The 21032-nt window shown below is 51.8% G+C and overlaps 12 protein-coding genes across 12 annotated transcripts; 6 read left to right on the top strand and 6 right to left on the bottom strand.

Moving 5' to 3' along the window:
* Positions 1–11: 11 nt before the first annotated feature.
* On the top strand, positions 12–371 carry APUU_71071A (uncharacterized protein; the record flags this gene model as incomplete). Its single annotated transcript, XM_041696015.1, has 1 exon — positions 12–371. One exon carries the CDS (start codon positions 12–14, stop codon positions 369–371), a length of 360 nt encoding a protein of 119 aa, XP_041561687.1.
* A 404-nt stretch (positions 372–775) lies between these two features.
* APUU_71070A (enoyl-CoA hydratase/isomerase family protein) lies at positions 776–1862 on the top strand (the record flags this gene model as incomplete). The annotated part of the gene is made up of 5 exons (XM_041696014.1): positions 776–835; positions 890–1040; positions 1110–1184; positions 1259–1774; positions 1822–1862. The coding sequence occupies 5 exons, from the start codon at positions 776–778 to the stop codon at positions 1860–1862; spliced, it is 843 nt and encodes a 280-aa protein (XP_041561686.1).
* Positions 1863–1977: 115 nt separating this feature from the next.
* Positions 1978–3078, bottom strand: APUU_71069S (uncharacterized protein; the record flags this gene model as incomplete). The annotated part of the gene is made up of 3 exons (XM_041696012.1): positions 1978–2597; positions 2655–2933; positions 3003–3078. 3 exons carry the CDS (start codon positions 3076–3078, stop codon positions 1978–1980), a joined length of 975 nt encoding a protein of 324 aa, XP_041561685.1.
* Positions 3079–3231: 153 nt separating this feature from the next.
* APUU_71068S (uncharacterized protein) lies at positions 3232–3657 on the bottom strand (the record flags this gene model as incomplete). The annotated part of the gene is made up of 1 exon (XM_041696011.1): positions 3232–3657. One exon carries the CDS (start codon positions 3655–3657, stop codon positions 3232–3234), a length of 426 nt encoding a protein of 141 aa, XP_041561684.1.
* A 568-nt stretch (positions 3658–4225) lies between these two features.
* Positions 4226–4987, bottom strand: APUU_71067S (uncharacterized protein; the record flags this gene model as incomplete). The annotated part of the gene is made up of 1 exon (XM_041696010.1): positions 4226–4987. One exon carries the CDS (start codon positions 4985–4987, stop codon positions 4226–4228), a length of 762 nt encoding a protein of 253 aa, XP_041561683.1.
* A 750-nt stretch (positions 4988–5737) lies between these two features.
* On the top strand, positions 5738–7217 carry APUU_71066A (FAD-binding oxidoreductase; the record flags this gene model as incomplete). The annotated part of the gene is made up of 3 exons (XM_041696009.1): positions 5738–6157; positions 6204–6327; positions 6397–7217. The coding sequence occupies 3 exons, from the start codon at positions 5738–5740 to the stop codon at positions 7215–7217; spliced, it is 1365 nt and encodes a 454-aa protein (XP_041561682.1).
* A 535-nt stretch (positions 7218–7752) lies between these two features.
* On the bottom strand, positions 7753–8550 carry APUU_71065S (SDR family NAD(P)-dependent oxidoreductase; the record flags this gene model as incomplete). Its single annotated transcript, XM_041696008.1, has 3 exons — positions 7753–7869; positions 7920–8027; positions 8074–8550. The coding sequence occupies 3 exons, from the start codon at positions 8548–8550 to the stop codon at positions 7753–7755; spliced, it is 702 nt and encodes a 233-aa protein (XP_041561681.1).
* A 201-nt stretch (positions 8551–8751) lies between these two features.
* On the top strand, positions 8752–9324 carry APUU_71064A (cupin domain-containing protein; the record flags this gene model as incomplete). Its single annotated transcript, XM_041696007.1, has 1 exon — positions 8752–9324. One exon carries the CDS (start codon positions 8752–8754, stop codon positions 9322–9324), a length of 573 nt encoding a protein of 190 aa, XP_041561680.1.
* Positions 9325–9847: 523 nt separating this feature from the next.
* Positions 9848–12183, top strand: APUU_71063A (putative salicylate hydroxylase; the record flags this gene model as incomplete). The annotated part of the gene is made up of 4 exons (XM_041696006.1): positions 9848–10081; positions 10181–10255; positions 10316–11186; positions 11240–12183. 4 exons carry the CDS (start codon positions 9848–9850, stop codon positions 12181–12183), a joined length of 2124 nt encoding a protein of 707 aa, XP_041561679.1.
* An 89-nt stretch (positions 12184–12272) lies between these two features.
* APUU_71062S (C6 transcription factor RegA) lies at positions 12273–14849 on the bottom strand (the record flags this gene model as incomplete). The annotated part of the gene is made up of 3 exons (XM_041696005.1): positions 12273–14580; positions 14630–14684; positions 14729–14849. 3 exons carry the CDS (start codon positions 14847–14849, stop codon positions 12273–12275), a joined length of 2484 nt encoding a protein of 827 aa, XP_041561678.1.
* A 453-nt stretch (positions 14850–15302) lies between these two features.
* Positions 15303–16282, bottom strand: APUU_71061S (C2H2-type zinc finger protein; the record flags this gene model as incomplete). Its single annotated transcript, XM_041696004.1, has 2 exons — positions 15303–15803; positions 15869–16282. The coding sequence occupies 2 exons, from the start codon at positions 16280–16282 to the stop codon at positions 15303–15305; spliced, it is 915 nt and encodes a 304-aa protein (XP_041561677.1).
* Positions 16283–16771: 489 nt separating this feature from the next.
* On the top strand, positions 16772–20645 carry APUU_71060A (RNA dependent RNA polymerase; the record flags this gene model as incomplete). Its single annotated transcript, XM_041696003.1, has 4 exons — positions 16772–18211; positions 18288–19654; positions 19704–20024; positions 20090–20645. 4 exons carry the CDS (start codon positions 16772–16774, stop codon positions 20643–20645), a joined length of 3684 nt encoding a protein of 1227 aa, XP_041561676.1.
* Positions 20646–21032: the final 387 nt, after the last annotated feature.

Genomic DNA, 21032 nt, shown 5'->3' with positions numbered 1-21032 from the left:
ACATACTCAAAATGAATCCCACTCAAATCGAGCGCATCCTAGCCAACTGCCAGATCATCTGGGGAAAAGGCGACTATGGTATCACCTTGGAAGACGAAGACGATACCTTCTGGGCAGAGGTCAAGGACTATGAGAGTACCCACAAGCATGGCCCTACACTGACTATGACCGGAGTATGCAATTCGCCAGACGGAGCATTGGTCGAGCTAGACCGGATGCTATTTTTATGGGCTCAACAAGCCCAGAGCGAACAGCCAATGACGAAGGAGGAGGGCCTGGCTATTTTTGGTGGGCCAAGGGGGGAGAATGAGCCGATCTTGAAGATGTTTATGGCTGCGATGGAGGCGGAGGGGAGGCAATCGAGCGGATGAGGCAGGCCCGGCCATCGCACCTTCCGTAACTGTTTATATGGATCTGGTGGATTAAAAAGGAAAGTGCGATGGTCTGCCGTTCTTTCTTGATTGAGCACTCTCGTGTCTATACATGTCCAGTCTGGTATACGCTGTGCCTATCTTCTATTTATACCATCTAAGTGCCATCCCTGTCAGCTATGCATACTGTATTCAGGACAGAAACTATCCGCAGAAGTGAAGAATAAACGCACTTCTCCAAATCATGATAATACTGGATCTGTCAGACTTGGAGATACAACCGACACGCGGGGTACCGACCAACCGCGGCTATTAACCCAGCCTGCTACATACATACCTCCCTCCTACGTCTCAATTTATATTTTCCTTCTCAACAGCTATCTATCATATATCAAACCTCAACAATGTCACCCTCGTATACCCACATCGTGGTCGACATCCACGACCAGATCGGCGTCATCAAGGTCTGCCCCACACTAGCCCCCCGCACGGTGTATCCGCCATGCTTACCCCAGCAGTTAAACAGACCCAAAGTACTGAACGCATGGAACGAGACTATGCTGGCCGATATGGTCACTGCGTTTCGCGAGCTGGACCAGCACCCGCGTACTATATTTACCGTTCTTACTGGTGAAGGGCGATTCTTCTCGGCGGGTGCCGATATCAGACGTATGTTCTTACTTTCCTAACCCCGACATGCTCTGGTATGCAAATCAATAAATATTTACCATAATACAGAAGGACTGGCAACACCACCCCCAGACTCAACCGCCGCACAGAAGAAACTCTTCTACATGCGTAAATTCTCCATCGGTACGTATACCTCCAAACAACGTCAACACCATCACGCAAACACCAAACTCAACACTAACCCATAAATTTAAAAGAAACGGAACTCTTCCGCCTAATTATCGACCACCGAAAAGTCTTCGTCCTCGCTCTAAACGGGCCCGGGGTAGGCGGGGGCGCCGCCTGGTTCACAGGACTAGCCGACATCGTCCTCGCCGCATCAGGGAGCTACCTGCAAGTCCCCTTCAACTCGCTGGGTCTCGTCCCCGAATTCGGAGCCGCGCGCACATTCGCGCAGAGTATGGGCGTGCGGCGGGCGAATGAGTTCCTCATGTTCGGGAGGAAGTGTACCGTTGAGGAATTGGAGGGGTGGGGGCTTGTTAATCGGGTTTTTCCGCTAGACGGGTTTGGTGGGCATTTGTTGGATTATTTGGGAGGGCAGTTGGAGGTGAATGATGGGGGGAGTATGCTTGAGACGAAGAGGTTGATGAATGGGCCGATGAGGGCAGAGAGGGTTGTGGCGCTGTTTGATGCTGTGAGTGCCCTTGCGGAGAGGTTTGTAGAGGGCGTGCCTGGGGAAAGGTTTGAGAGGAGAACAGGGGAGTTGAAGAAGGGTGAGTTTCTTCTATATTATTTACTTGATCGAACTGACTTTGTGTAGTGAGTGAGGAAAGGAGAGGGAAAGAGAAATCGAGCCTTTGATCGTAGATATCATGTTTAGCTAATTAGAGGCTCTCCTCTGTCAGACTATAGAACGACATACTGAATAAGCAATTTCATTACCGTAAATCCTATAACAGGTGTTAAATATGAAATACTAATCACAGCACCTCTTAAACACATCCAAAGTATGCTCCCACACCTTCTGGTCCGTCCCCCCCTCCCTATACTCATTCAACACCTTCTGATTCCCACGCGGCTCTCCATCCGAACCCACCAAATACAACTTCCCACTCCCATCATCACCATCACCCGCACGCTTCAAGCCCGGCAATCCCGCAGCGGCATACAAATGCCTCTCCCCACTCTCCTCAACCGGCACCATCCACGGCTTCCCAAGCACCATAACCGCCTGCAGCGCCATTCTAGTCACAAGCCCCAGCTCCCGCATGACGCCCGTCTTCACACCACCCGGGAAAGAGTGAATGAACGAGACACCCGGGTTCGCCTTGGCCAGATACCCCAGCGAGAGCGAGTTCATGGTGATAGCGTGCGTCCGGGCATTGGCGAGGCTGTAGGTATTCTTCAGGTCGAGATCGTCTTGGTTAAGCGTTCCTTCGCCGCCGGCTTCGAGGACTGACACCACGGATGCTAGTCCGGGGGTTTTACCTTGAGTAGCAGTAGTAGCAGCATTCAGCTGTGGGAGGAGGTTCGCGATGAACCGCATCCGGGAGTAATAATGCAGTGATAGTTTCCTATCAACGCCTTCTCCAGTTTCTAGCCAGACAAAATCAGTCCAATATACAGAAACAGGGAAACAGTTAAGGAAAATACCATCCCTCCCCCTCATGGTAACCATCCCCGTCGTCATAACCAGCAGATTCACCCTCTCCTCCCTCCTCTGAATCTCTTTACAGGCCTCATCAACCCCCCTCAGGAGCGAGACATCGCACTTGACGAAATCGACTTTACTTTCCGCGTTGAGCTTGCCCAGCTCCTCGATGATTTTCGATGCTTGGGCCTCGTTTCGGCCTAGTAAGTACACGCGCGGCGAGATGGCGTACCGCACGAAGGCCCTTGCTGTGGATTCGCCGATTCCGCTGGTTCCGCCAACTGTTTGTTAGACTTAGCAGCGTGCGGTTATACTCATACGTAGTGGTGAAGGTGGGGGATTGGTAGTACCGAATACGCCGACCAGGCCAGGTCCATAATCTTTTAAGGAGGTGTTGCTTTCCTTTACGATGTTGATGGCGACCATGGTGTTGGTGTGATGGACAGATCTGAGTCTGACGCGTGGTGTGGATGGAATGTTGAAGATGATGGAAGTGGATTTAATCAAGTTGGTGTTAGTGTCTTGGCATTCTCACTTTACAAGGGAACAGAATATTTATATTATTTAAATAACTTATGACTAGGTGTTAATCCAAGACTCCCTCTTCCCCATTATCACATCCTTATTTCTCAAATACCCTCCATCCCGGGCATCAACAATCCCCTCCCCCTCCAACCTCCCCAACACATCAAGAACATAATCCTGACAGCTATAGTCCCGCTCCTCATTGCGAATGCGCGTATCCCACGCAATCCTCTTAACAGCCTCAACCAATTCGACGCTAATTTCACACACCGGACAGAGCTCAACTAGAGAAGGAGAAGTCCGCGCGTCCGACCGCGTGCTGATCTGGGGGAAATAACGCTGGCGGGCGCCGAGGACGTGTGCTGTGGTTTTGTCGGAGGGGTTTGGGGCGTCGATGAAGAGGCTCCAGTGTTTTATGCCGGGGTTTGAGTGGATGGCGATATATAAAGGCATGTTGACTGGGGCAGTGGCAGTGGACATGTTGGTTGAGTGGTGTTGGCGAAACAGAATAAATGGAATAAACAGAACTAAGTCAGGCCTGGAAGCCTTCTTTCTTTACTCAAGTGAGAGTTTGTGCAGAAGGACAAGGCAGTACCGTACTTGACAGTCATTTATAACGAGGCGCGCATCAACGAAAATCTCTGGCTGTTTCTGCACGCCCGCTGCTCACTTCTATATTCAGCTGGTACGTGCACCCGTGAAGATCAGAAGTGGTCAGCAAATAGCAGGCGGATAAACTGGAGATACTGTGGATTGAGAACGTAAATTATATGGTTGGCGATGGCATAGCTGGTCAGTCCTCAAGATTTTAGTGCAGTCTTGCTTTGCATGGTAGAATAATTGCAAACTCAAAGTCTGCCAGTACTCTTGCTCCTTTATTTAATGACTTCCAGCTGTTTAGCTCCATGACAACCCCTATATTACTATAGATAGCCGGGTTCTCGCAGCTGTAAGCACTGCTGTATGTTCCTATTAAGCCCTAAGCTTCATATTATCACTAACAATATATCCTTTCATGCATAACATAACTATCTCGTTATACAGCAACCTATCGAACCAAAAACAATCCACCAACAAGCACCAGCCCTAAAACAACAAACGCCTGCGGCGAAACCATCCCTGCACCACCCCCATCGCCACTACCCCCACCACTTCGGCCCCCAGTATCGTCGTTCGAAGGGGTAGGGAAAGGCTCGCCGTTGGGCAGAACAGTCTGCGTCAGTGTAGGTGTTGTCATTGTATCGCTGCCACTACCACTACCACTGCCACTATCATCGCCATTGTCACTCCCAGACGAAGTCGCAGTATACGTAGGACGAGTAGGACGCTCGCTGGTCTCATCCGAAGTAGACGTGATAGACTCCCCGCCAGCGTCAATGTCAGAATCCGGATCTAATTTCGTAGGGCTTGGCATAGAGGTAGTAGTGACATCCCAATCACCAAGTCCCGTAGAGACGGTTGAATGGGCGTAATCATCAGTCGTGGTACTCTCGCTACCATGCACACAGATAGCCGTGCCACGCGAGGAAGTACAGGTGGCATCACAGCAGAGCCCCGCGTGGCCGCAGGGGAGACCGTTGCATTCGCCCGTGTCGCAGGCTGCCTCGCCGCGGATGGTGGTGCAGGGGGCGCCGCGCTCGCAGCAGCCGAACCCGTCGGCGCACACGGTGTTCTCGCCTGTCGGGCAGATGTAATCCTGGCGGCGGAATACTTTGGGGATTGCGGGGGCTTGGGTGACCCGGGCTGATCCGGTGGCGGTTGCCAGCTGCAGGCTGGTTAGGGCTAGGAGGGACGTTAGGAGGAGATGCATGGTGGAGGATTGAGGGTGGTGGAACTAGAACCAGAGATATGACAACGGGTTCTGGCCCAGTTTATAAAGTAAACCTGCGAGCTATGCTCCCCCCTCAAGGCTTCGCTTAGGGCTTGATCCTGCAAGGTGGTTGTGGTCATGCTTTGGGCTTGTCATACTAGTGAGTGGGGAATACGAGAAATAACATCGCCCTTGTGAGCGCAAAGGACCCTGGACCAACCGCTCTGATAGCGTGTATTTCTAGTTTCATTAAGCCTTATTCTGGTCAGGGCAGCCGCTAGAGTCGACACAGTCGAAGCACAAGGAGGGTTAACCTCCGCACCGTCGACGCCACCTCGTATTTGCTGGACAAAGCACAACTCAGTCCGCCTCTTGTTCCTGGTTTTGATACAGTTTACTTATGGCCTTTGACTTTTCGCGAATCCTCGACCCCTTGCGTATTTCTCTTGAGTGTGCACGAAGCTTTCGGGTCAAACATGTATCACATTATACCTCTCTCTCCAACTCAGTGTCAAAGCCCGTGCGGTCAGGCTGACACGCTCGTAGGACAAGCACAGCCCGCAGACACTGCACTGTATACCCCGGACTGTCGGCTCCACATATCGAGACAAGGAGATCCATATCCCCCGCTTTCCGACTCATCTCACCCCAGAGATCATTTAAACAATCCCGCCCCACGTCATATACTACACTATACTATACTATCCAAGCCCAATCCACACACCCTTCAATAAACCCTTGCGCTACAAAATGGAAATCATCTGGCGCGACTCCCCCACCTACGAAGAAGCCCGCATCAGCCGCGTCTTCAACCACCGCCGACCAGCGCGCTACCCCCTCGCCGTCGTAAACGCAACCAGCGTCTCGGATATACTCCAGGCCGTTCAACTGGCAAAAGAGAAGGGATGCCGCGTTGCCGTGCGCTCGGGCGGCCACTCCTGGGCTGCGTGGAGTGTGCGCGATGAGTCGATTCTTATCGATCTAGGCAAATACAAACTCCTCGACGTTGATCCGGTTGAGAAGGTTGCGCGTGCGTCGCCGAGTATGACGGGGCGCGAAGTTAACAGGGTGCTGACGAAGGAGTTTGGGTTGATGTTTCCTGGTGGGCATTGTCCGGATGTGGGCATTGGGGGGTTTCTGCTGCAGGGTGGGATGGGCTGGAATTGTCGGGTGAGTCTCGGTCTACAGACTGGAAGGTTACCTGCTGATCTAGAAGGGCTGGGGATGGGCTTGTGAGAGAGTCAGGGCAGTCGATGTGGTGACCGCCGATGGCGACCTGGTGCATTGTAACAAGGACCAGAATGCAGACCTGTACTGGGCAGCTCGGGGTGCTGGACCTGGTATGACTCTATCCTGTCCATTTGTTTATCTTTATCTGTTTATTCGCCAGTATCACACTAATAATCAAGGCTTCCCCGGCATCGTAACCCAATTCCACCTCGACCTCATTCCCTACCCAGAGCGCGGATTTCGCGGCTCAGGATACTCCTATCCCATCAGTAAATACCACGAAGCCTTCAACTGGATCCTCTCAATCACACCAACCTACGACCAAGACACCGAAATCGCAGTCGTAGCCCACTACCCCGAAGGCCACGACGAGATCCGCCTCTTCATCCTCCTCGTCACCATGAAACACACACCAGAAGATGCAGAAAATGCACTTCGTCCCGCACACGCCTCCCATCCCCCAGGTGCTCTAGAAGAGTGGTTCTGCCAAGAAGACAGTCTAGCAAATCAATATATCAACCAAGCAAAAGCAAACCCCGAAGGCCATCGGTACTGCGCCGAGAACGCGTTCATCGAGAACGACGCAGACGTTGCCGCCGTGCTCGAGGAGGCATTCACCACTCTCCCGCACCGCAAGGCGTTTTCGCTGTGGTACGCCATGAACCCGTGTAGTCGACGGGCGCTCCCTGATATGGCGCTGAGTGTGCAATCGGACCATTATCTCGCCTTGTATACGGTGTGGGATGATGCGAGGGATGACGAGCGGTGTCAGGCTTGGGTAAGGAGTGTGATGAGTCGTGTTGAGCGGCGGTCTGTTGGGAGCTATTTGGGGGACTCGGACTTTCAGGTGCGCCAGACGCGTTTTTGGGCGGAGGAGAATGGGAAAAGGCTTATGGGTGTGAGGCGCAAGTGGGATCCTACGGGGAGGATTTGTGGGTATCTTGATGAGGGGGATCAGTCGGGGGTTGATGGATTGGCGAATGTGCAGACTTGGTTGTAGGCATTAACCAGCTAGCATTACCTGCTGCATGTTACGATGTTGATATTCGTCCTTCAACAGGTGCAGTTACTGCATAACCAGGCCCCATTTATCTGATGTCTCAGGAACAGCTATCTCATCCTCCATCCTGAAACTACTATTGCTCTCACGATATGCAATAACCTATATTCAGGATGGTGCGTGCTATGTTAGGAACGCACTATGTTCTACCTACACCAACGCCTCTGGGCGGCTAAAAATGCAGTGCTCATCGACGGCAACAGTCCGCCGATCTCGGGCTCATATTGCTGTACCTGGATGTAGTCTATTGATCATTTCAAGGTGCGTAAATGTTATTTTCTGATATATAACCGGGGTCAGTCTCTGCTGAGCGTCAGAAATGTCTATTTTGACTATATAATCAGTACCCCCTTCTACTTCCAGAGATTGCGGTTATAAAATTATGGAGAATCCAGCATCAACCACAGCATTTGCACCTGTGATGGATCTTGACATTGCAAAGGTCCTGACTTGCTCTGCAACATCCTTCTTGATATTAGCTGCGGCACCAGAGCAAAAGTAGCTGATATACCTCGGGGGTAGCAAAGCGCTTCAACAGATTCTTCTCCTGTACGGCATGCAACTTCTCCTCTGAAAACTGGCGACCCCAGTCCTTTCAAGTCAATACTTTAATTTATAATCTGCCATAAATCGGAGACTCACTGTCAGCAAAACCCCCGGGGAGACCGCATTGACTCGGATCTTCGGCGCCGCAATGACAGCCAAACTCTTAACCAGATGGATCAATGCAGCCTTTGTAACTGCATACGGCTGGAAAAGTCAGTCCTAGCTCTTTGAAAATGAATACCTAACGCACCAGAGAGCTCCCGCTTGGTTTTACACCAGCCACACTGGCTGTTGCAATAAACGAGCCCTCGCTCTCCGCCAGATACCGCCGACACGCCTGGAACAGGTAAAAGTGGCTCTTGACGTTCATGTCAAAACACCTATCCCAATCGATATCATTATCCGCCTCATCAAGATCCATGAAATCCGTCATGCGCGTCCATCCCACATTCGAACCGACGACGTCTAGTCGGCCCATGGTCTGAATTGTCTGTTCCACGAGATCATTGATTCCCGCCCTGTCAGCCAGATTGGCCTTGACTGCTGTGAACTGCGGGGTGGGCTTCCTGTCGCTGTTTTCTGCCCTCAGATCTTGGATTAGAGTCTCTGCTGGTGCAAGGTCAGAGCTATAGTTGATCAAGATGTCCATATCCCGGGCGAGAGCGCGGGCAATGGCGGCTCCAAGGCCTCTGGATGCACCTGTGACTAGGGCTACCTTTCGCGACATTTCGATTTCGTTTCTCAGTAACCGATAATCCGGTTATTGTCTTGCCCACCGTGATTATTTGTACCTCCACGTATCGGCTCCACCTCCCGTATATAACAGCAGGTACAGATATAAGAACATCACCGCAAACAGTCCTTCTCTACAAAAACTCCATATAGTAATCCCACAGATAAAACCCACAATTAAATCCACCGCCACAGAATGACTTCTTCCCGAGAAACCCTCCCCAACAACCTCCCCCTCATCTCCCGGCACATAACCTCGCACACCCCATCCGGCCAAACAACATTCGACAACAGCAGCATCCCAGCTTCCCTCCCCTGGAAACAACTCTCCAACGGCGCGCGCTTCTCCCTCGCCTACGCCACAAACACCACCCCGGCCCCCCTCAGTTCAAACGCCGACCTAACCACCTACAGCCACTATCTAACCAACCTTCCGGGAATAACCATCCCCGGCGGCACGGTTCTGCGCATCGTAGACATGAACCCGGGCGCAACATCGCCCATGCACCGCACTATCAGCCTCGACTACGGCGTTGTGCTTGAGGGCGAGGTCGAGCTGATACTCGATTCCGGGGAGAGCAGGTTATTGAGGCGCGGGGATGTTGCGGTGCAGAGGGGGACGAATCATGCTTGGAGAAATGTTAGCGAGGATACCTGGGCGAGGATGCTGTATGTTTTGCAGGAAGCGGAGGAGGTGAGGGTTGGTGGGGTTGCTCTGGGTGAGGATTATGGCGGTGGGATGGATGATGTTAGGGCTTCGGGGAATTGAATTTCCTTGATTATAGGTATGGAGTTGTTGTCTCCGTTGTATATTCGATTATTTAGAAGCGAGACCTGTTACGTTGGTGTCTCATATATTGTAAATATATGATTACTTGAGTCGATTTGTATTATATGCAATACGCAGTCAATTAGCCATTTTGTGAACAAGTCGTTAATGCTGATTGCACCTATACAACTAGGGTCCACCCATTATAGATCCAACATGATATTCACCTGTCAATAACAATAAACACATGAAATGTCTAAAATCACCATATACAAGATAAATGAAAACATAGCACGACTTGACCCCTCGGAAACTCGGACAGCCCTCGGGGAAGTCGAGGGCAAGTGGTCCCGACTCCCGAACTTAGCCCTAACTAGCCCGTCCCGCATAACCAACTCGGAGATAGGGGACCACGCGGAAGGCTAATCAAGTCATCTAGGTATCTGGTTCCTTTTAAAGATCCATTGACACTCTACCTCCCTACCTTACCCCTTCTACCACGGCAGTACCTATCCTATATAAAATGACGACCACCAACACACCACAACCCCTCAAAATCCTAATCGTCGGCGGCGGCATCGGCGGCCTAACAGCCGCGCTCGCCCTACGCAGCCAAGGCCACGACGTGCAGATATTTGAGCAATCGCGTCTCGCCACAGAGACAGGCGCGGCGCTGCACCTGGCGCCGAACGCAAATGGGATTCTGAAGAGGTTTGGCATCTTCGCAGAAGAGTTTGGGGCGAATTTGATGGAGAGGGTATGCTATGCACTGTACCCATTTATCCTTATGTTATCTTCTACGGTAACTATTAAGTGGGTGTTTATTGTTACTGATTGCTCCTGGGCTGCTACGTAGTTGACGGAGTACTCGGCTGCCGGTGTCCTCGAGCGCAGCTTTGATCTCACGCAGCAGAATAAGAGGTGGCAGCATGTGAGTGACATTCTCTTTTAGACTCTATATGTAAGAGACGGTTCTCTAACAACGCTATAGCAATGGCTCCTCGCCCACCGAATTGACCTACACAACCAACTCAAAACCGCCGTAACAAGTCCCAGCTCCAGCCCCAGCCCCAGTGTCAGGCCCGCAATCCCCTTACACACGGGCAGCCGAATCGTCCTCGTCGATCCCACCTCCGCAAGCATAATGCTAGACAACGGCACAAAATACGCGGGCGACCTCGTCCTCGGCGCCGACGGGGTCCACTCCGTAACGCGCTCCGCAATCCCAGGCGGGAATTTGAAAGCGTCGTGCTGCGGGAAGAGCGCATTCCGGTTCCTTGTTCCTACAAGTGCGGCACTTGCGGATCCTGAGACGGCGAAGTTCGTGCAGCATACCGGGGAGCTGTGTATCTGGTATGGCGCCGATAGGCGGGTCGTGATGTATCCCACGTCTGGGAATACGGTGCTGAATTTCGTTGCGATTCATCCGGCGGTGGAGTCGGAGGGTGAGGCGGATGAGAGTTGGGATGGGAAGGGGGATACAAGTATAAATATGGCGAAGATGATCCAGATCTATAATGGGTTTGATCCGGCTGTGCTGAAGTTACTGGCCAAGGCGGATCCCGAGACGGTTAAGGTGTGGAAGTTATTGGACATGCAGGAGGTTCCGGCGTGGCATCATGAGCGTCTCGCTGTTCTGGGAGATGCTGCTCATCCTTTCCTCCCGCATCAAGGGCAGGGAGCTGGTGTTGCGATTGAGGACGCGGCAGCTTTAGCTGTTGTTCTCTCCCCGGGGACACCAGCAGAAGAGGTTCCAGAGCGGCTGAAACTATACGATGAGATACGCCATGAAAGAGCGACTCGGATCCAGGAGTACTCGCGACTAATTGGCCGAGATCGCTCTGATGGTAAAGCACCAGATAGTACGTTCACCTTATCTTCATCTCCCTTATTTATACTCCGCTAACTGCTGCAGTGTACGGCTTTGCAGACTACAACTTCGGCCACGACGAATGGGACAACTCAACCCAGAAGCTGCGCGAATGGAACTGGGCGCGCATCCCCAGTCCAGGCCCCTACTGGCGCATGCCCATCGCATTCGGACCCATGCCAGGCCCCCGGCAAACAAATCTCGGCCTGCCGCGCGACGGATCAAAGTCAACCTTCACGACGGCGTCGATCAAATTCAAGACCTCGCGCACAGTCCTGCAGAATCTGTTCCCGCCAGGCCGGAGCGGGTGGCGGTTTAGTTCTGCGGATACAGTGGCATACGCGTCGTTCTCGCAGACGACGCTGGATAGGATGGAGTGGTTGGGCGGGTCTGGGTATAGCCATCTGGGCCTGTATGTGCACGGGGTGGAGTATGTCAAGAAGGACGGCGGTGTAGTGAAAGGCTCATATCTGCCTATTTTGTTTGAGTCCCTGACTGATCCGATTGTCTCTGGGCGTGAGGAACTGGGTATGCCGAAGCTGTATACCAGCATTGATATCTACCGTCGGAGTACGTCGTACCGGGTGCGCACTGGATGGAAGGGTGCGCTATGGGGAGACTTTCTCCTCGAGGGTCTAAAAGAGGTTGATCCGTCGACTACGGCTGGGGGAATCAGCGGGGAGGCAGACGCGGGGATCCTTGCGTATAAGTATATCCCGAAGAGTGGGAGGGAGAATAAGAATGTTGCTGCGGAGGAACATGCTGTCTTTGATCCGTTCTCTGAGGCAGTTCCCAAGCCTCGTCCGCAGAAAGTGTATGTTGCAGAGAGAGCGAGATTTCAGATTGATGGACTGGATTGGGAGCAGCTGCCGACGCTGCATCATGTTATTGAGAGGCTGGCTGAGGTGCCTGTGTATGAAATTGTCGGAGCCAAGGTGGTTGAGGGAGAGGGCGTGCCTGATGTGTCTGGGGCGAGGCCGATTGAGTAGTTGTATATAGGTAGATATATGTCTCCATTTACTTTCAATGCTTAGCATTAAAACAGGCAGCGCATTAAATCTGGATATCATATTCGCAACTACCTGCTTACATCTCGAAGCTTCCCTAAAATAAGAATCAAATTTGCAACCAGAGGCGGCGGTTGCGCTCCAGGCTCTGAATGACTATTCGACTGCAACAGATAAATCATCGTCTCGAGAGCCCGTCGTGGCTGGCTCAACGCAATGAAAGTCCCGTCAAGCCCTCCCTGTATAACCGGCATTCCGCGGCTCAGGGCAATATACCTCTGGGTATCCGTATCCTCCTCCCCATCCAGCCAGATATTTGAACCTTCCGAGTGCATGGAATCAGTCCCAGCCATGCCATAAGCCCATAGCACCAGGCTTGCGTGGTACAGAGCAATAGCCTTGAAGTCTCGGATGCCTTGAAACGGTAGATGTTTTAGTTCACGAATAATCTGACTGGCGTGCCAGACAGCCTGGCGGGCCTCTCTGGATTTACACCACGACTTAACACCCAAGAGTGGTTGTTCATCGCAGGCCCGGATTGGGTCGTCACACGTAGCGAGTGACTGGATATCCTCAAGAGACATGTTCATATGCATGAGGATAAAATGGAGGATGATTCCACTTTCACTCTTATGCTGCAGGTGGAAGTATTCGAGGATCTTGGTGATTTGTTGCGCCCGCGATGCCATCAACAGACCATTATCCCAGTAACGAGATTGCGTGCCGAGGACTGTGCTGAACTGTCGGTATTCCCAAACTGTACCCCAGAGCGCGTTGGGCAGTGCAGCGCATGATAGCTGCTTGTCGATTATATCTTTGTTACACTCGATCAGGTCCATGTTGGCTATGCACTCGGTTAGGGTTGGGGCGCGCGGGGCACCAGGGGCGTATATCTTGCAATATAGATTCCTCCATGTAAAAGGGTTATCTGCAAGCCAGAGCTGTTCTGGAGCCGGAAGAGGGAGGCAGACCTCAGCGTAGGATAATACAGGGTTGGTAAGAAGGGCCATCGACAGCTCTGCATCCAGACGCAGCAAATGAAACGCGAGTCGCTTGTAGGATTCCTGTCCGATCCACTCGTGCCACTTTTCTTGCAAGCTATCTCCAGTCTCGTCGATGGCTACCGAGATAGCAGGATACGCAGAGTGGTGGAACATCCCTCGACGACGCACCATTGTGATTAACGGTTGCCGGAACGCATCGGACAGCTCGATCTTGCGGGTATTCCCACTCCATAGGCCGACCTCGAGATATATGAGGTATGCCTGTAGTAGCTCTAGGTCATGTATCCTCTGGTTGTCTTCTTCAAATACACCCGGCAGCTGTAGACGAACAACCTCTTCCATCGCGAATCCGAGCTTTCGTAGAGATGCATCTGGCGTCAACACTGCGCCCGCACCTGCCATGGCTAAAAGGAGCTCTGGGCAGGCCTTCCGAGGCTGAAACCCCGCTCGGTGAATCCATGAGCTGGCGGTGGACAGTGGGGCGGTCATGTAGTATCGGATGAGGCTATCCAGAAATTCCGTTGACGGGAACGAGTGCACTGCGGCCGAGATCGGATGTTTCAGTTGGCTGAGAACGATGCTGAGGATCCGGTCTCGCGAGGAGAGATCGAGCTTTTCTGTTGTCGTTTGGTTGGCGACTCCGACTAGGCTCTGGGGCGTTGACGATGGGTCTGTCTGGGCTGGTAGGAGGAGGTTGTCATGTTCACAATATCCATGGTCTTGAGGAGCCGGCACGAAGCGCCATTTAAGTCTTTGGGAAGTCCTCTCCTCTCTAGCATCGCTGTATTCTACACCATTATCCTGAATAGTATCCGATAATGTAGGCACGAGCTCTTCAAACTCGAACGGGATCTGGCTGTTATACGAATCCAGGAAGTGCAGGTCTATAATACTCAGGTCGAGATCCGTCTCCAAGCCGAAAGTCATCAGGCCCCGGGGTGTCCTGGTACCACTCAGTGGATCTGGAGCAGTCGTCAAAAAGTCTCTACTGTCTTCGACAAGACTAGAAAAGTCGTGCGAGACATTGATATCGTCTATTACTTGGTGCGTCTGTTCCGACCAGGACTGGCCTGCTAGAGAGTCGACAGGGCTGATAAAAGCGCCTTCTTCTGCATTCTGCTCTGGAGGTATCGCTGGCTCATACAGCCTATTAGACATACCTCCACCCGTCGCTTTAGATGGCAGTACGCAGGGGACTTTCCTACGTCGACATCGGCCACAGGGCTTCTGTTCATCACAGCGAAGATGGTGCTCAGCGCAGGCGCAGCATGCCTGAGAAGCCCGTACTGCAGGATTCTGATTACCGCGGCGCTTCTTAGGGGCGGAGTCACGGTCTGTGGTATGGAGAGCCGAATGCCGGCTCAGCAGGTCGCTACTATACTGTCAGCTAAGTTAGGGCTTTTGCAGCGGAAAGGAAGATATACATTCTACCAAACCGTTTCCCGCACGTAGGGCATTGATATGGTTTTTCCTGTGTGTCTGCGGGCGTCAGTAAGGCCTAGCTGGAATAAACGGTAACCTACGTGATCGGACATGGCGTGCCAGATGGTCAAGGCGTGTATAGGACTGCGAGCATGTGCCGCATTGGTAGAGATTGCGGTTAGATAGCCCGCCCTCGGAGACGGGCGTGTGGGGAGTGGCCATGATGCATCTGATGCAAGCTGTCGGTTTGCAGCCCGAACGTGGACCTGAGGTACGGAATGGAGAAGTATTAATATATTAATATTGATGTTGATGAAGCTCCCCCGCACCAAATGGCCGGGGATGTGGAGGGATCGGGAGACATTGTCCACAGCCCGATATCAGCTGGCAATAGTCTAAGTCCGAGCTGACAAGTCTGAGTATTTTTGGAGCCCTGTCAAATATCGCCCCTCCATGTCAAATAACATCAGGAGCATGCCTTTTTTGAGTGTCGTTCTCAACAACTGTTATGGTGGTGTGAAATCGGACCGCGGTTGAAGTAACTGTTTTGTTTACCAGACGACATATAACTCCATCAATTTACTAATCTTTGGTCTCTATCGCTATTCATCCATATACGACCGTGGCCTGCGCAGTTCTCCAGGAATTGCCAGTCGCTGCCGGCTTTTGAAAGGATCAGAATGCAATAAGACGGCCTCCCTGGAATACCTCACTAACTGATTGCTGCACCCTTTCGAATCTCATGAAGGAGCACGATTCACTTTCGAGATGGTTAAATAGTCCAGCCAAAGCAGCAAACGGTTTCACACATCCAGCATTGGGACAATGGTAAACTTGCTGTTTATGCGCAGAAGAATTCAGGTGCTGGTTTAGAGCAGTTAGCGATCTGAACTGCCGGTGACATAAATAGCACTCATAGCCATTGCCGTTCCAAGAGCGCAGGTTAGCGGAGTAGGCGGCATTTTTCTCTTCCACCCATCCAATCTGTTTGTGGGTAATAACGCCGTTTGGATCTCGCTCGCGGACCATCCGGTAGATCGTTTCGCGGCTCAAATAAGGGGCACTGGGACAGGAGCTTGTTTCAAGATGGTGACTGAGGCCGCTCGCAGTGGTATACCCGACCTTGCAAAAGGGGCAGGAGATGTCGCGACCCTTGTGGATCTTCGACCGGAGGTGCTACGGGGCATTGTCAGGATCAATCGTTTCGGAAAGAGGCTGCTACAACAGATTTATAGGCATACCATGCGCAAGTTATTTTCATTATCGAATCGTCGGTCACAGCTTTTGCAGTAGTTCCGGTAGTGACTTAATGCTTTCATATGCTGGTCGGCAGCAGACTGGGTATGGAACTTGTTGCTACAGGTCTCGCAGGGGATTTTCGGTGCCCAATGCCTCGTAGCGTTCATATGCTGAGTCGCTGCGCCTTGGAGGCGAAAGGTTCTGGTGCAAGTTTCGCAATCGTAGCGAGGAGCCCAGTGTCCACGGGCGTTCATGTGCTGGTTGCAGGCACGCTGGCTGCGAAAGGTGGCTGGGCAAACCTCGCATTCAGGCCAGTGGCCATAGTCGTCCATATGTTCTTCGCAGTCCTCTTTGTATGTAAACTCCATACTACAAGACGCACACTCATACTCGTACTCCTCGTCGTCGTAATACATGATGTCGAACCCCCGTGTTGGCAGTGGTTGATAAGATAGCTGGCGGGCGGGAAAGAGATGGAGATTGAAGCAAGACGTAGGAGATGAGATGAGATGGAAGAGAGAAGAGAGAAGAGAGAGGTGAAGGGGGGGTTGGTGTGGATTGATCACGCCCACTCGCGACAATCACAATGAATCTGACCAGTCAACCACGCGCGGCTGCCAAGCAATCCGTTTACTTCTATATTCACGGCCTCACTTCCTCTCACACTAACACATCTCTCCCCCATTATAGACCGTCTCCCACCACGCACTCTCGTAGCTCTTTCCATCATCTATCGATTTAGTCGAGTGTCTGTCTCTCATTTCTTCAATCCATCGACACCTTGCCAACGACCCGTACCCAACCCCCGCCATCTTCCCCGCAAAATGAGCTGAGCTCATCTCATCTTCCTCGAGTTTCTTGTCTTTATATCAACCCCAACAGCCTCTGATCATAGAGTCACCAGGATGGAGGTATTTCTACACAACCTTCCCCCCGACCTCAGCAAGGACGGCTTGAAGGACCAGCTTGCACCTTTCATCAGGACTCTCGCTATTCTCGACTGGAACTGTGAGAAACCACGAAAGAAACGGTTTGGGCACATCGTCTTCCTAAACCAGGTTGATGGCGAGCGTTTTCTGAATTCTCACGGAGAGGAACATCAGGAGGGCTATACCCGACTCAGATCACGCTTGATGCTACTGGGATTCCATGTATTCTGCAAGAAGAGCAACCGAGACCCGGACGGTTACACCCTCCGACACCTAGCTCACGAAGCACAGGAGCGAGTCAATCCAACCCGAGTGATCGAAGAGCAAGGGAACTCCATCTCATTCAGGATGATCGAGGTCTCTTGTGGCTACACCAGGTTTGACTTGGGAAAGTTCGAATTCGCCCCTGAAGTGGAATGGCCGGTGGAGTGCGGCAGCGTCACTTTTAAAAGACGCAATATCATTGCTGAGCTCGGCGATGGAAGAATCATACGAATTCCTCTAAACACGGTCTTTGAAGTCGTGTGGACCACACCTAGTTCTAGGATCCTTGTTACCACGACCGATGTTCCATCGTTTTTTCGCCGCGAAGACAATTCCTATGTCCGTCTCCCTTCCCTTGGGGACGCGCACCCTAAATACGTTGGCCAATGCCTTGTATATGAGTTTGGAGTTTCCCCAGTCGACTTCCAAACTAAGATGAATCAGCTCACCGAGTGGGACTTGGCTGTCATCCGTCATAGCTATCACTCGTTACCCAACTATGAAATCGGGCTGTCGACCTTCATGGCGTTTCTAAAGACTCATACTCACGGCGGAATTCTGCCTTTTGGGGTCCTTTTCCAACTTCAGGCACTGGTCTATAATGCATACCTCCCTCCGCATATAGTCGTTGGGCTGGGAGTAAAGTTAGTAACCATCTTCAAGGCAAGAAAACAGGCAGGAAAACGGCCAATCTCGGTGAACTCTCTCAAAAGGCTCTTCAATCTGATAGGCTGGCCTTCCCCGTTTGGAAACACCGCTGAATTTACGGTCAACGGTTTGCTCGAGATGATCACCGGTAGTGACCAGGAGCTCCATGATGGTGTGATCCAGGCCGACAGTCTCTTCCGACCATCTCCTCATATGGCGTACATACACAAAGTGATGGTCACCCCCTCACGCATCACATTGCACGGCCCAGAAGCCGAGCCTTTGAATAGAATTCTGCGGCGATTCCCAAACCACCACGAGTATTTCATCCGCGTCCAATTCTGCGATGAGAACGGGCAGGATCTTCATTTCAGTCCCCGGGTCAACAATAAGGAGATTTTTGCAAGGTTCAAAGGCGTCTTTCAAGACGGGATTCAGATTGCAGGCCGCGTTTACACCTTTCTGGGTTTTTCTCATTCGTCCCTCAGATCTCACTCGTCCTGGGTAAGTTTGAGCCATTACTCTTCGTACCACTCACCTTTCACACAGAATCACAACTTACTCGAGTTCTCTACCATAGTTCTCAGCCCCATTCGTCGACGATGACGAGAACCTACAGACCTACTTCACAATCATCAAGGCCATCGGCACTTTCTCCAACATAACCTCACCAGCTCGATGTGCCGCCAGAATTGGACAAGCTTTCTCCGACACGCCCTTCGCTGTAAACCTCAAGGAACACAACGTCTCCGTGTACCAAATACCCGATGTCGAAACCGAAAATCGAGTCTTCAGCGACGGTGTAGGAACCATATCCAAAGATGCAACCACTGCGATCCATGCCAGTTTACCGCTCAGAAAGGGACTGCCAACTTGCTTCCAGATTCGGATGGGCGGTGCAAAGGGCATGCTATCTCTCGATCCCTCCCTTAAGGGTTTTCAGATCCGAGTTAGGCCTTCAATGGTGAAATTCGACGCAGAAGACAGGCATAACCTAGAGATTTGCGACACTGGATCAAAGCCCATCCCCTTGGTCTTGAACCGGCAGATTATCAAAATAATGGAGGACATGGGCGTTTCAGAGCAGTGGTTCTTTAAACTACAAGGACTGCGCATAGATCAGCTACGGAAGGCTACTGCAACCACCAAGAACACTGCAAATTTTATTAAATCTGCAGGTGTTGGTCATTGCGTTCGGATCTTCCGGCTGTTCTTGCTATTCAATCGATTGAAGCTGAGCTACAAAGAGGTCCCTTTTCTCCGATCCATCGTCGAGGCCGTCGTACTCCGCGAACTGCGGCTTCTAAAGCACAAAGCCCGCATCCCAGTGGATAAGGGGGTTACATTATTCGGGATCATGGACGAAACCGGCTTTCTAGGTGAAAACGAGGTCTTTGTTACCTATGAAACTCATGACGGTCGGTTCTCACACCCACCAGAACACTGCCGGCTACTCGTCACCCGCTCCCCGGCCCTACATGTCGGCGACATCCAATATCCGCATCACGTACTTCCCCCTGCCGGCCACCCACTCCGAGAACACAAGAACTGCATCATCTTCAGCAAGAAAGGTACCCGGGATCTCCCCAGTCAACTCAGCGGCGGAGACCTAGATGGCGACTTATACAACATCATCTGGGACCCGGAAGCTAGGCCAAAACGGATATATGCCCCCGCAGACTATCCCCGTGTCCCACCCAAGGACATCGGGCGAGCTGTAACAAGAGAGGACATGGCTGAGTTCTTTGTCGAGTTCATGCAGTCCGACAAACTTGGTGTTATTGCCACGAAGCACATGATCCTCGCAGACCAGATGGAAATGGGGACATTACACTCTGACTGCAGGAAGCTAGCACAACTTCATTCTACTGCAGTTGACTTCTCAAAGACTGGTGTGCCGGTGAAGCTCGAAGAAATGCCCAATGTCAACCGCAACAGACCAGACTTGTAATGTTCCCTTCTCTAACCGTATATCCAAAAGCTAACAATCAAACAGCCTCGCCCCAGGGCCACTCGCACGCATCCACGATAAACAAGATATCCAGCTAGAAGCCCGATATGTCCACCCATACCCAGACGACGAAATCGACTCCGCGCCAGTCCATATGTACTACCGGTCCGAAAAGGTCCTGGGCAAGCTTTACCGCGGAATCGACGAACACAAGATCTGGAACGAAGAAATACGCAGTACAGTGGCACCGCACCCGGCGGCTGTCTGGGAGGAGCTCATCGACGACCTAACAACACGGTGCATAGAACTCGGTGCATCGGTGAACTGGCAGCACCACGTCGAAACAGCTCGGCAGCTCCGCGCAGCGTAACTATCCCTTCCCAATAACCTCCCCACATGATATGCCCTACTAATACATCCTGGCGTTTTAGCTACGAAGACGCAATGTTCACCGCAATGGCCAACTTCTCCGAACACCCAGTCCACCCTATAACCGAGCTCGAAGTCTTCATCGGCCAGATCCTCAACAACAGCGGCGTACAAACCCAGCGCCAGCGCGAGCGGTCCATAAAACTAAAAGACGAATTCGATCGCATCGCCTCTTGGATCATGGAGCAGATGTGTCAGCCTGGTCCGCTTACAGGGTACGCAAGTGAATTTGACTCGCTCGAGCGCTGTCTTGCCTGTTTACATGTTGCGGGGGAGACGGACGAGCGAGGGTCGGGTTCGCGTTCCGGTCATAAACGGCGGGGGTGGGATGGGCTAAAGAGTTTCCGTGTTGTTGCGGCTTGTGTATTATTGACAGAAGTGGAGGCCTTTGAGAGGGAGTACGCAGAGAATGAGAATCTCCCTTTATCTCTCACGTTCCCGACAGAGGACGAACATGTCGAGCGAGCATTTTCTGGATATGAAGATGGAGAGGAAGTGAACCGGTTCGATTTACAGGGGATGCTGGATGCACTTCATCAAATGGGGTGGAGCTTCTGATGCTGAGGGGCTACATAGAAACTGAGTTAAATATGGATTGATAGATGGATCTATACGCACATATCATATTAATATTGTAGATAACTCAAATCAATAGATACAGGCCTCCTTTACTATCTGAAGCTGGCCGTACTTCTGCTCTCGCCAGCAATTTCCTCGTTGGGGTCTGCATTCCGGTGCTGTAATATGTATTCAAGTCTAGTCTTGATAACTCGTAACTGCTGCCATCGGCAGTTCTGAATATTGTAGCAATCCCAAACAGATGAACAGAGTAATACTTGCCCACGCCCGGGCTTAGCACAACTAGGAAATTTAACACCCCATCTCCACTTCAATGAGCTAATTTCAATTAGGGCTCTGAGGTGCAGGAGGCGTGATTTAAGGTTT

Source organism: Aspergillus puulaauensis, chromosome 7 (assembly GCF_016861865.1).
Source record: "Aspergillus puulaauensis MK2 DNA, chromosome 7, nearly complete sequence".
Lineage (NCBI taxonomy): Eukaryota > Fungi > Ascomycota > Eurotiomycetes > Eurotiales > Aspergillaceae > Aspergillus > Aspergillus puulaauensis.
Note: the sequence above shows the minus strand (reverse complement) of the source record. Positions and strands in the feature narration are given on the sequence as shown.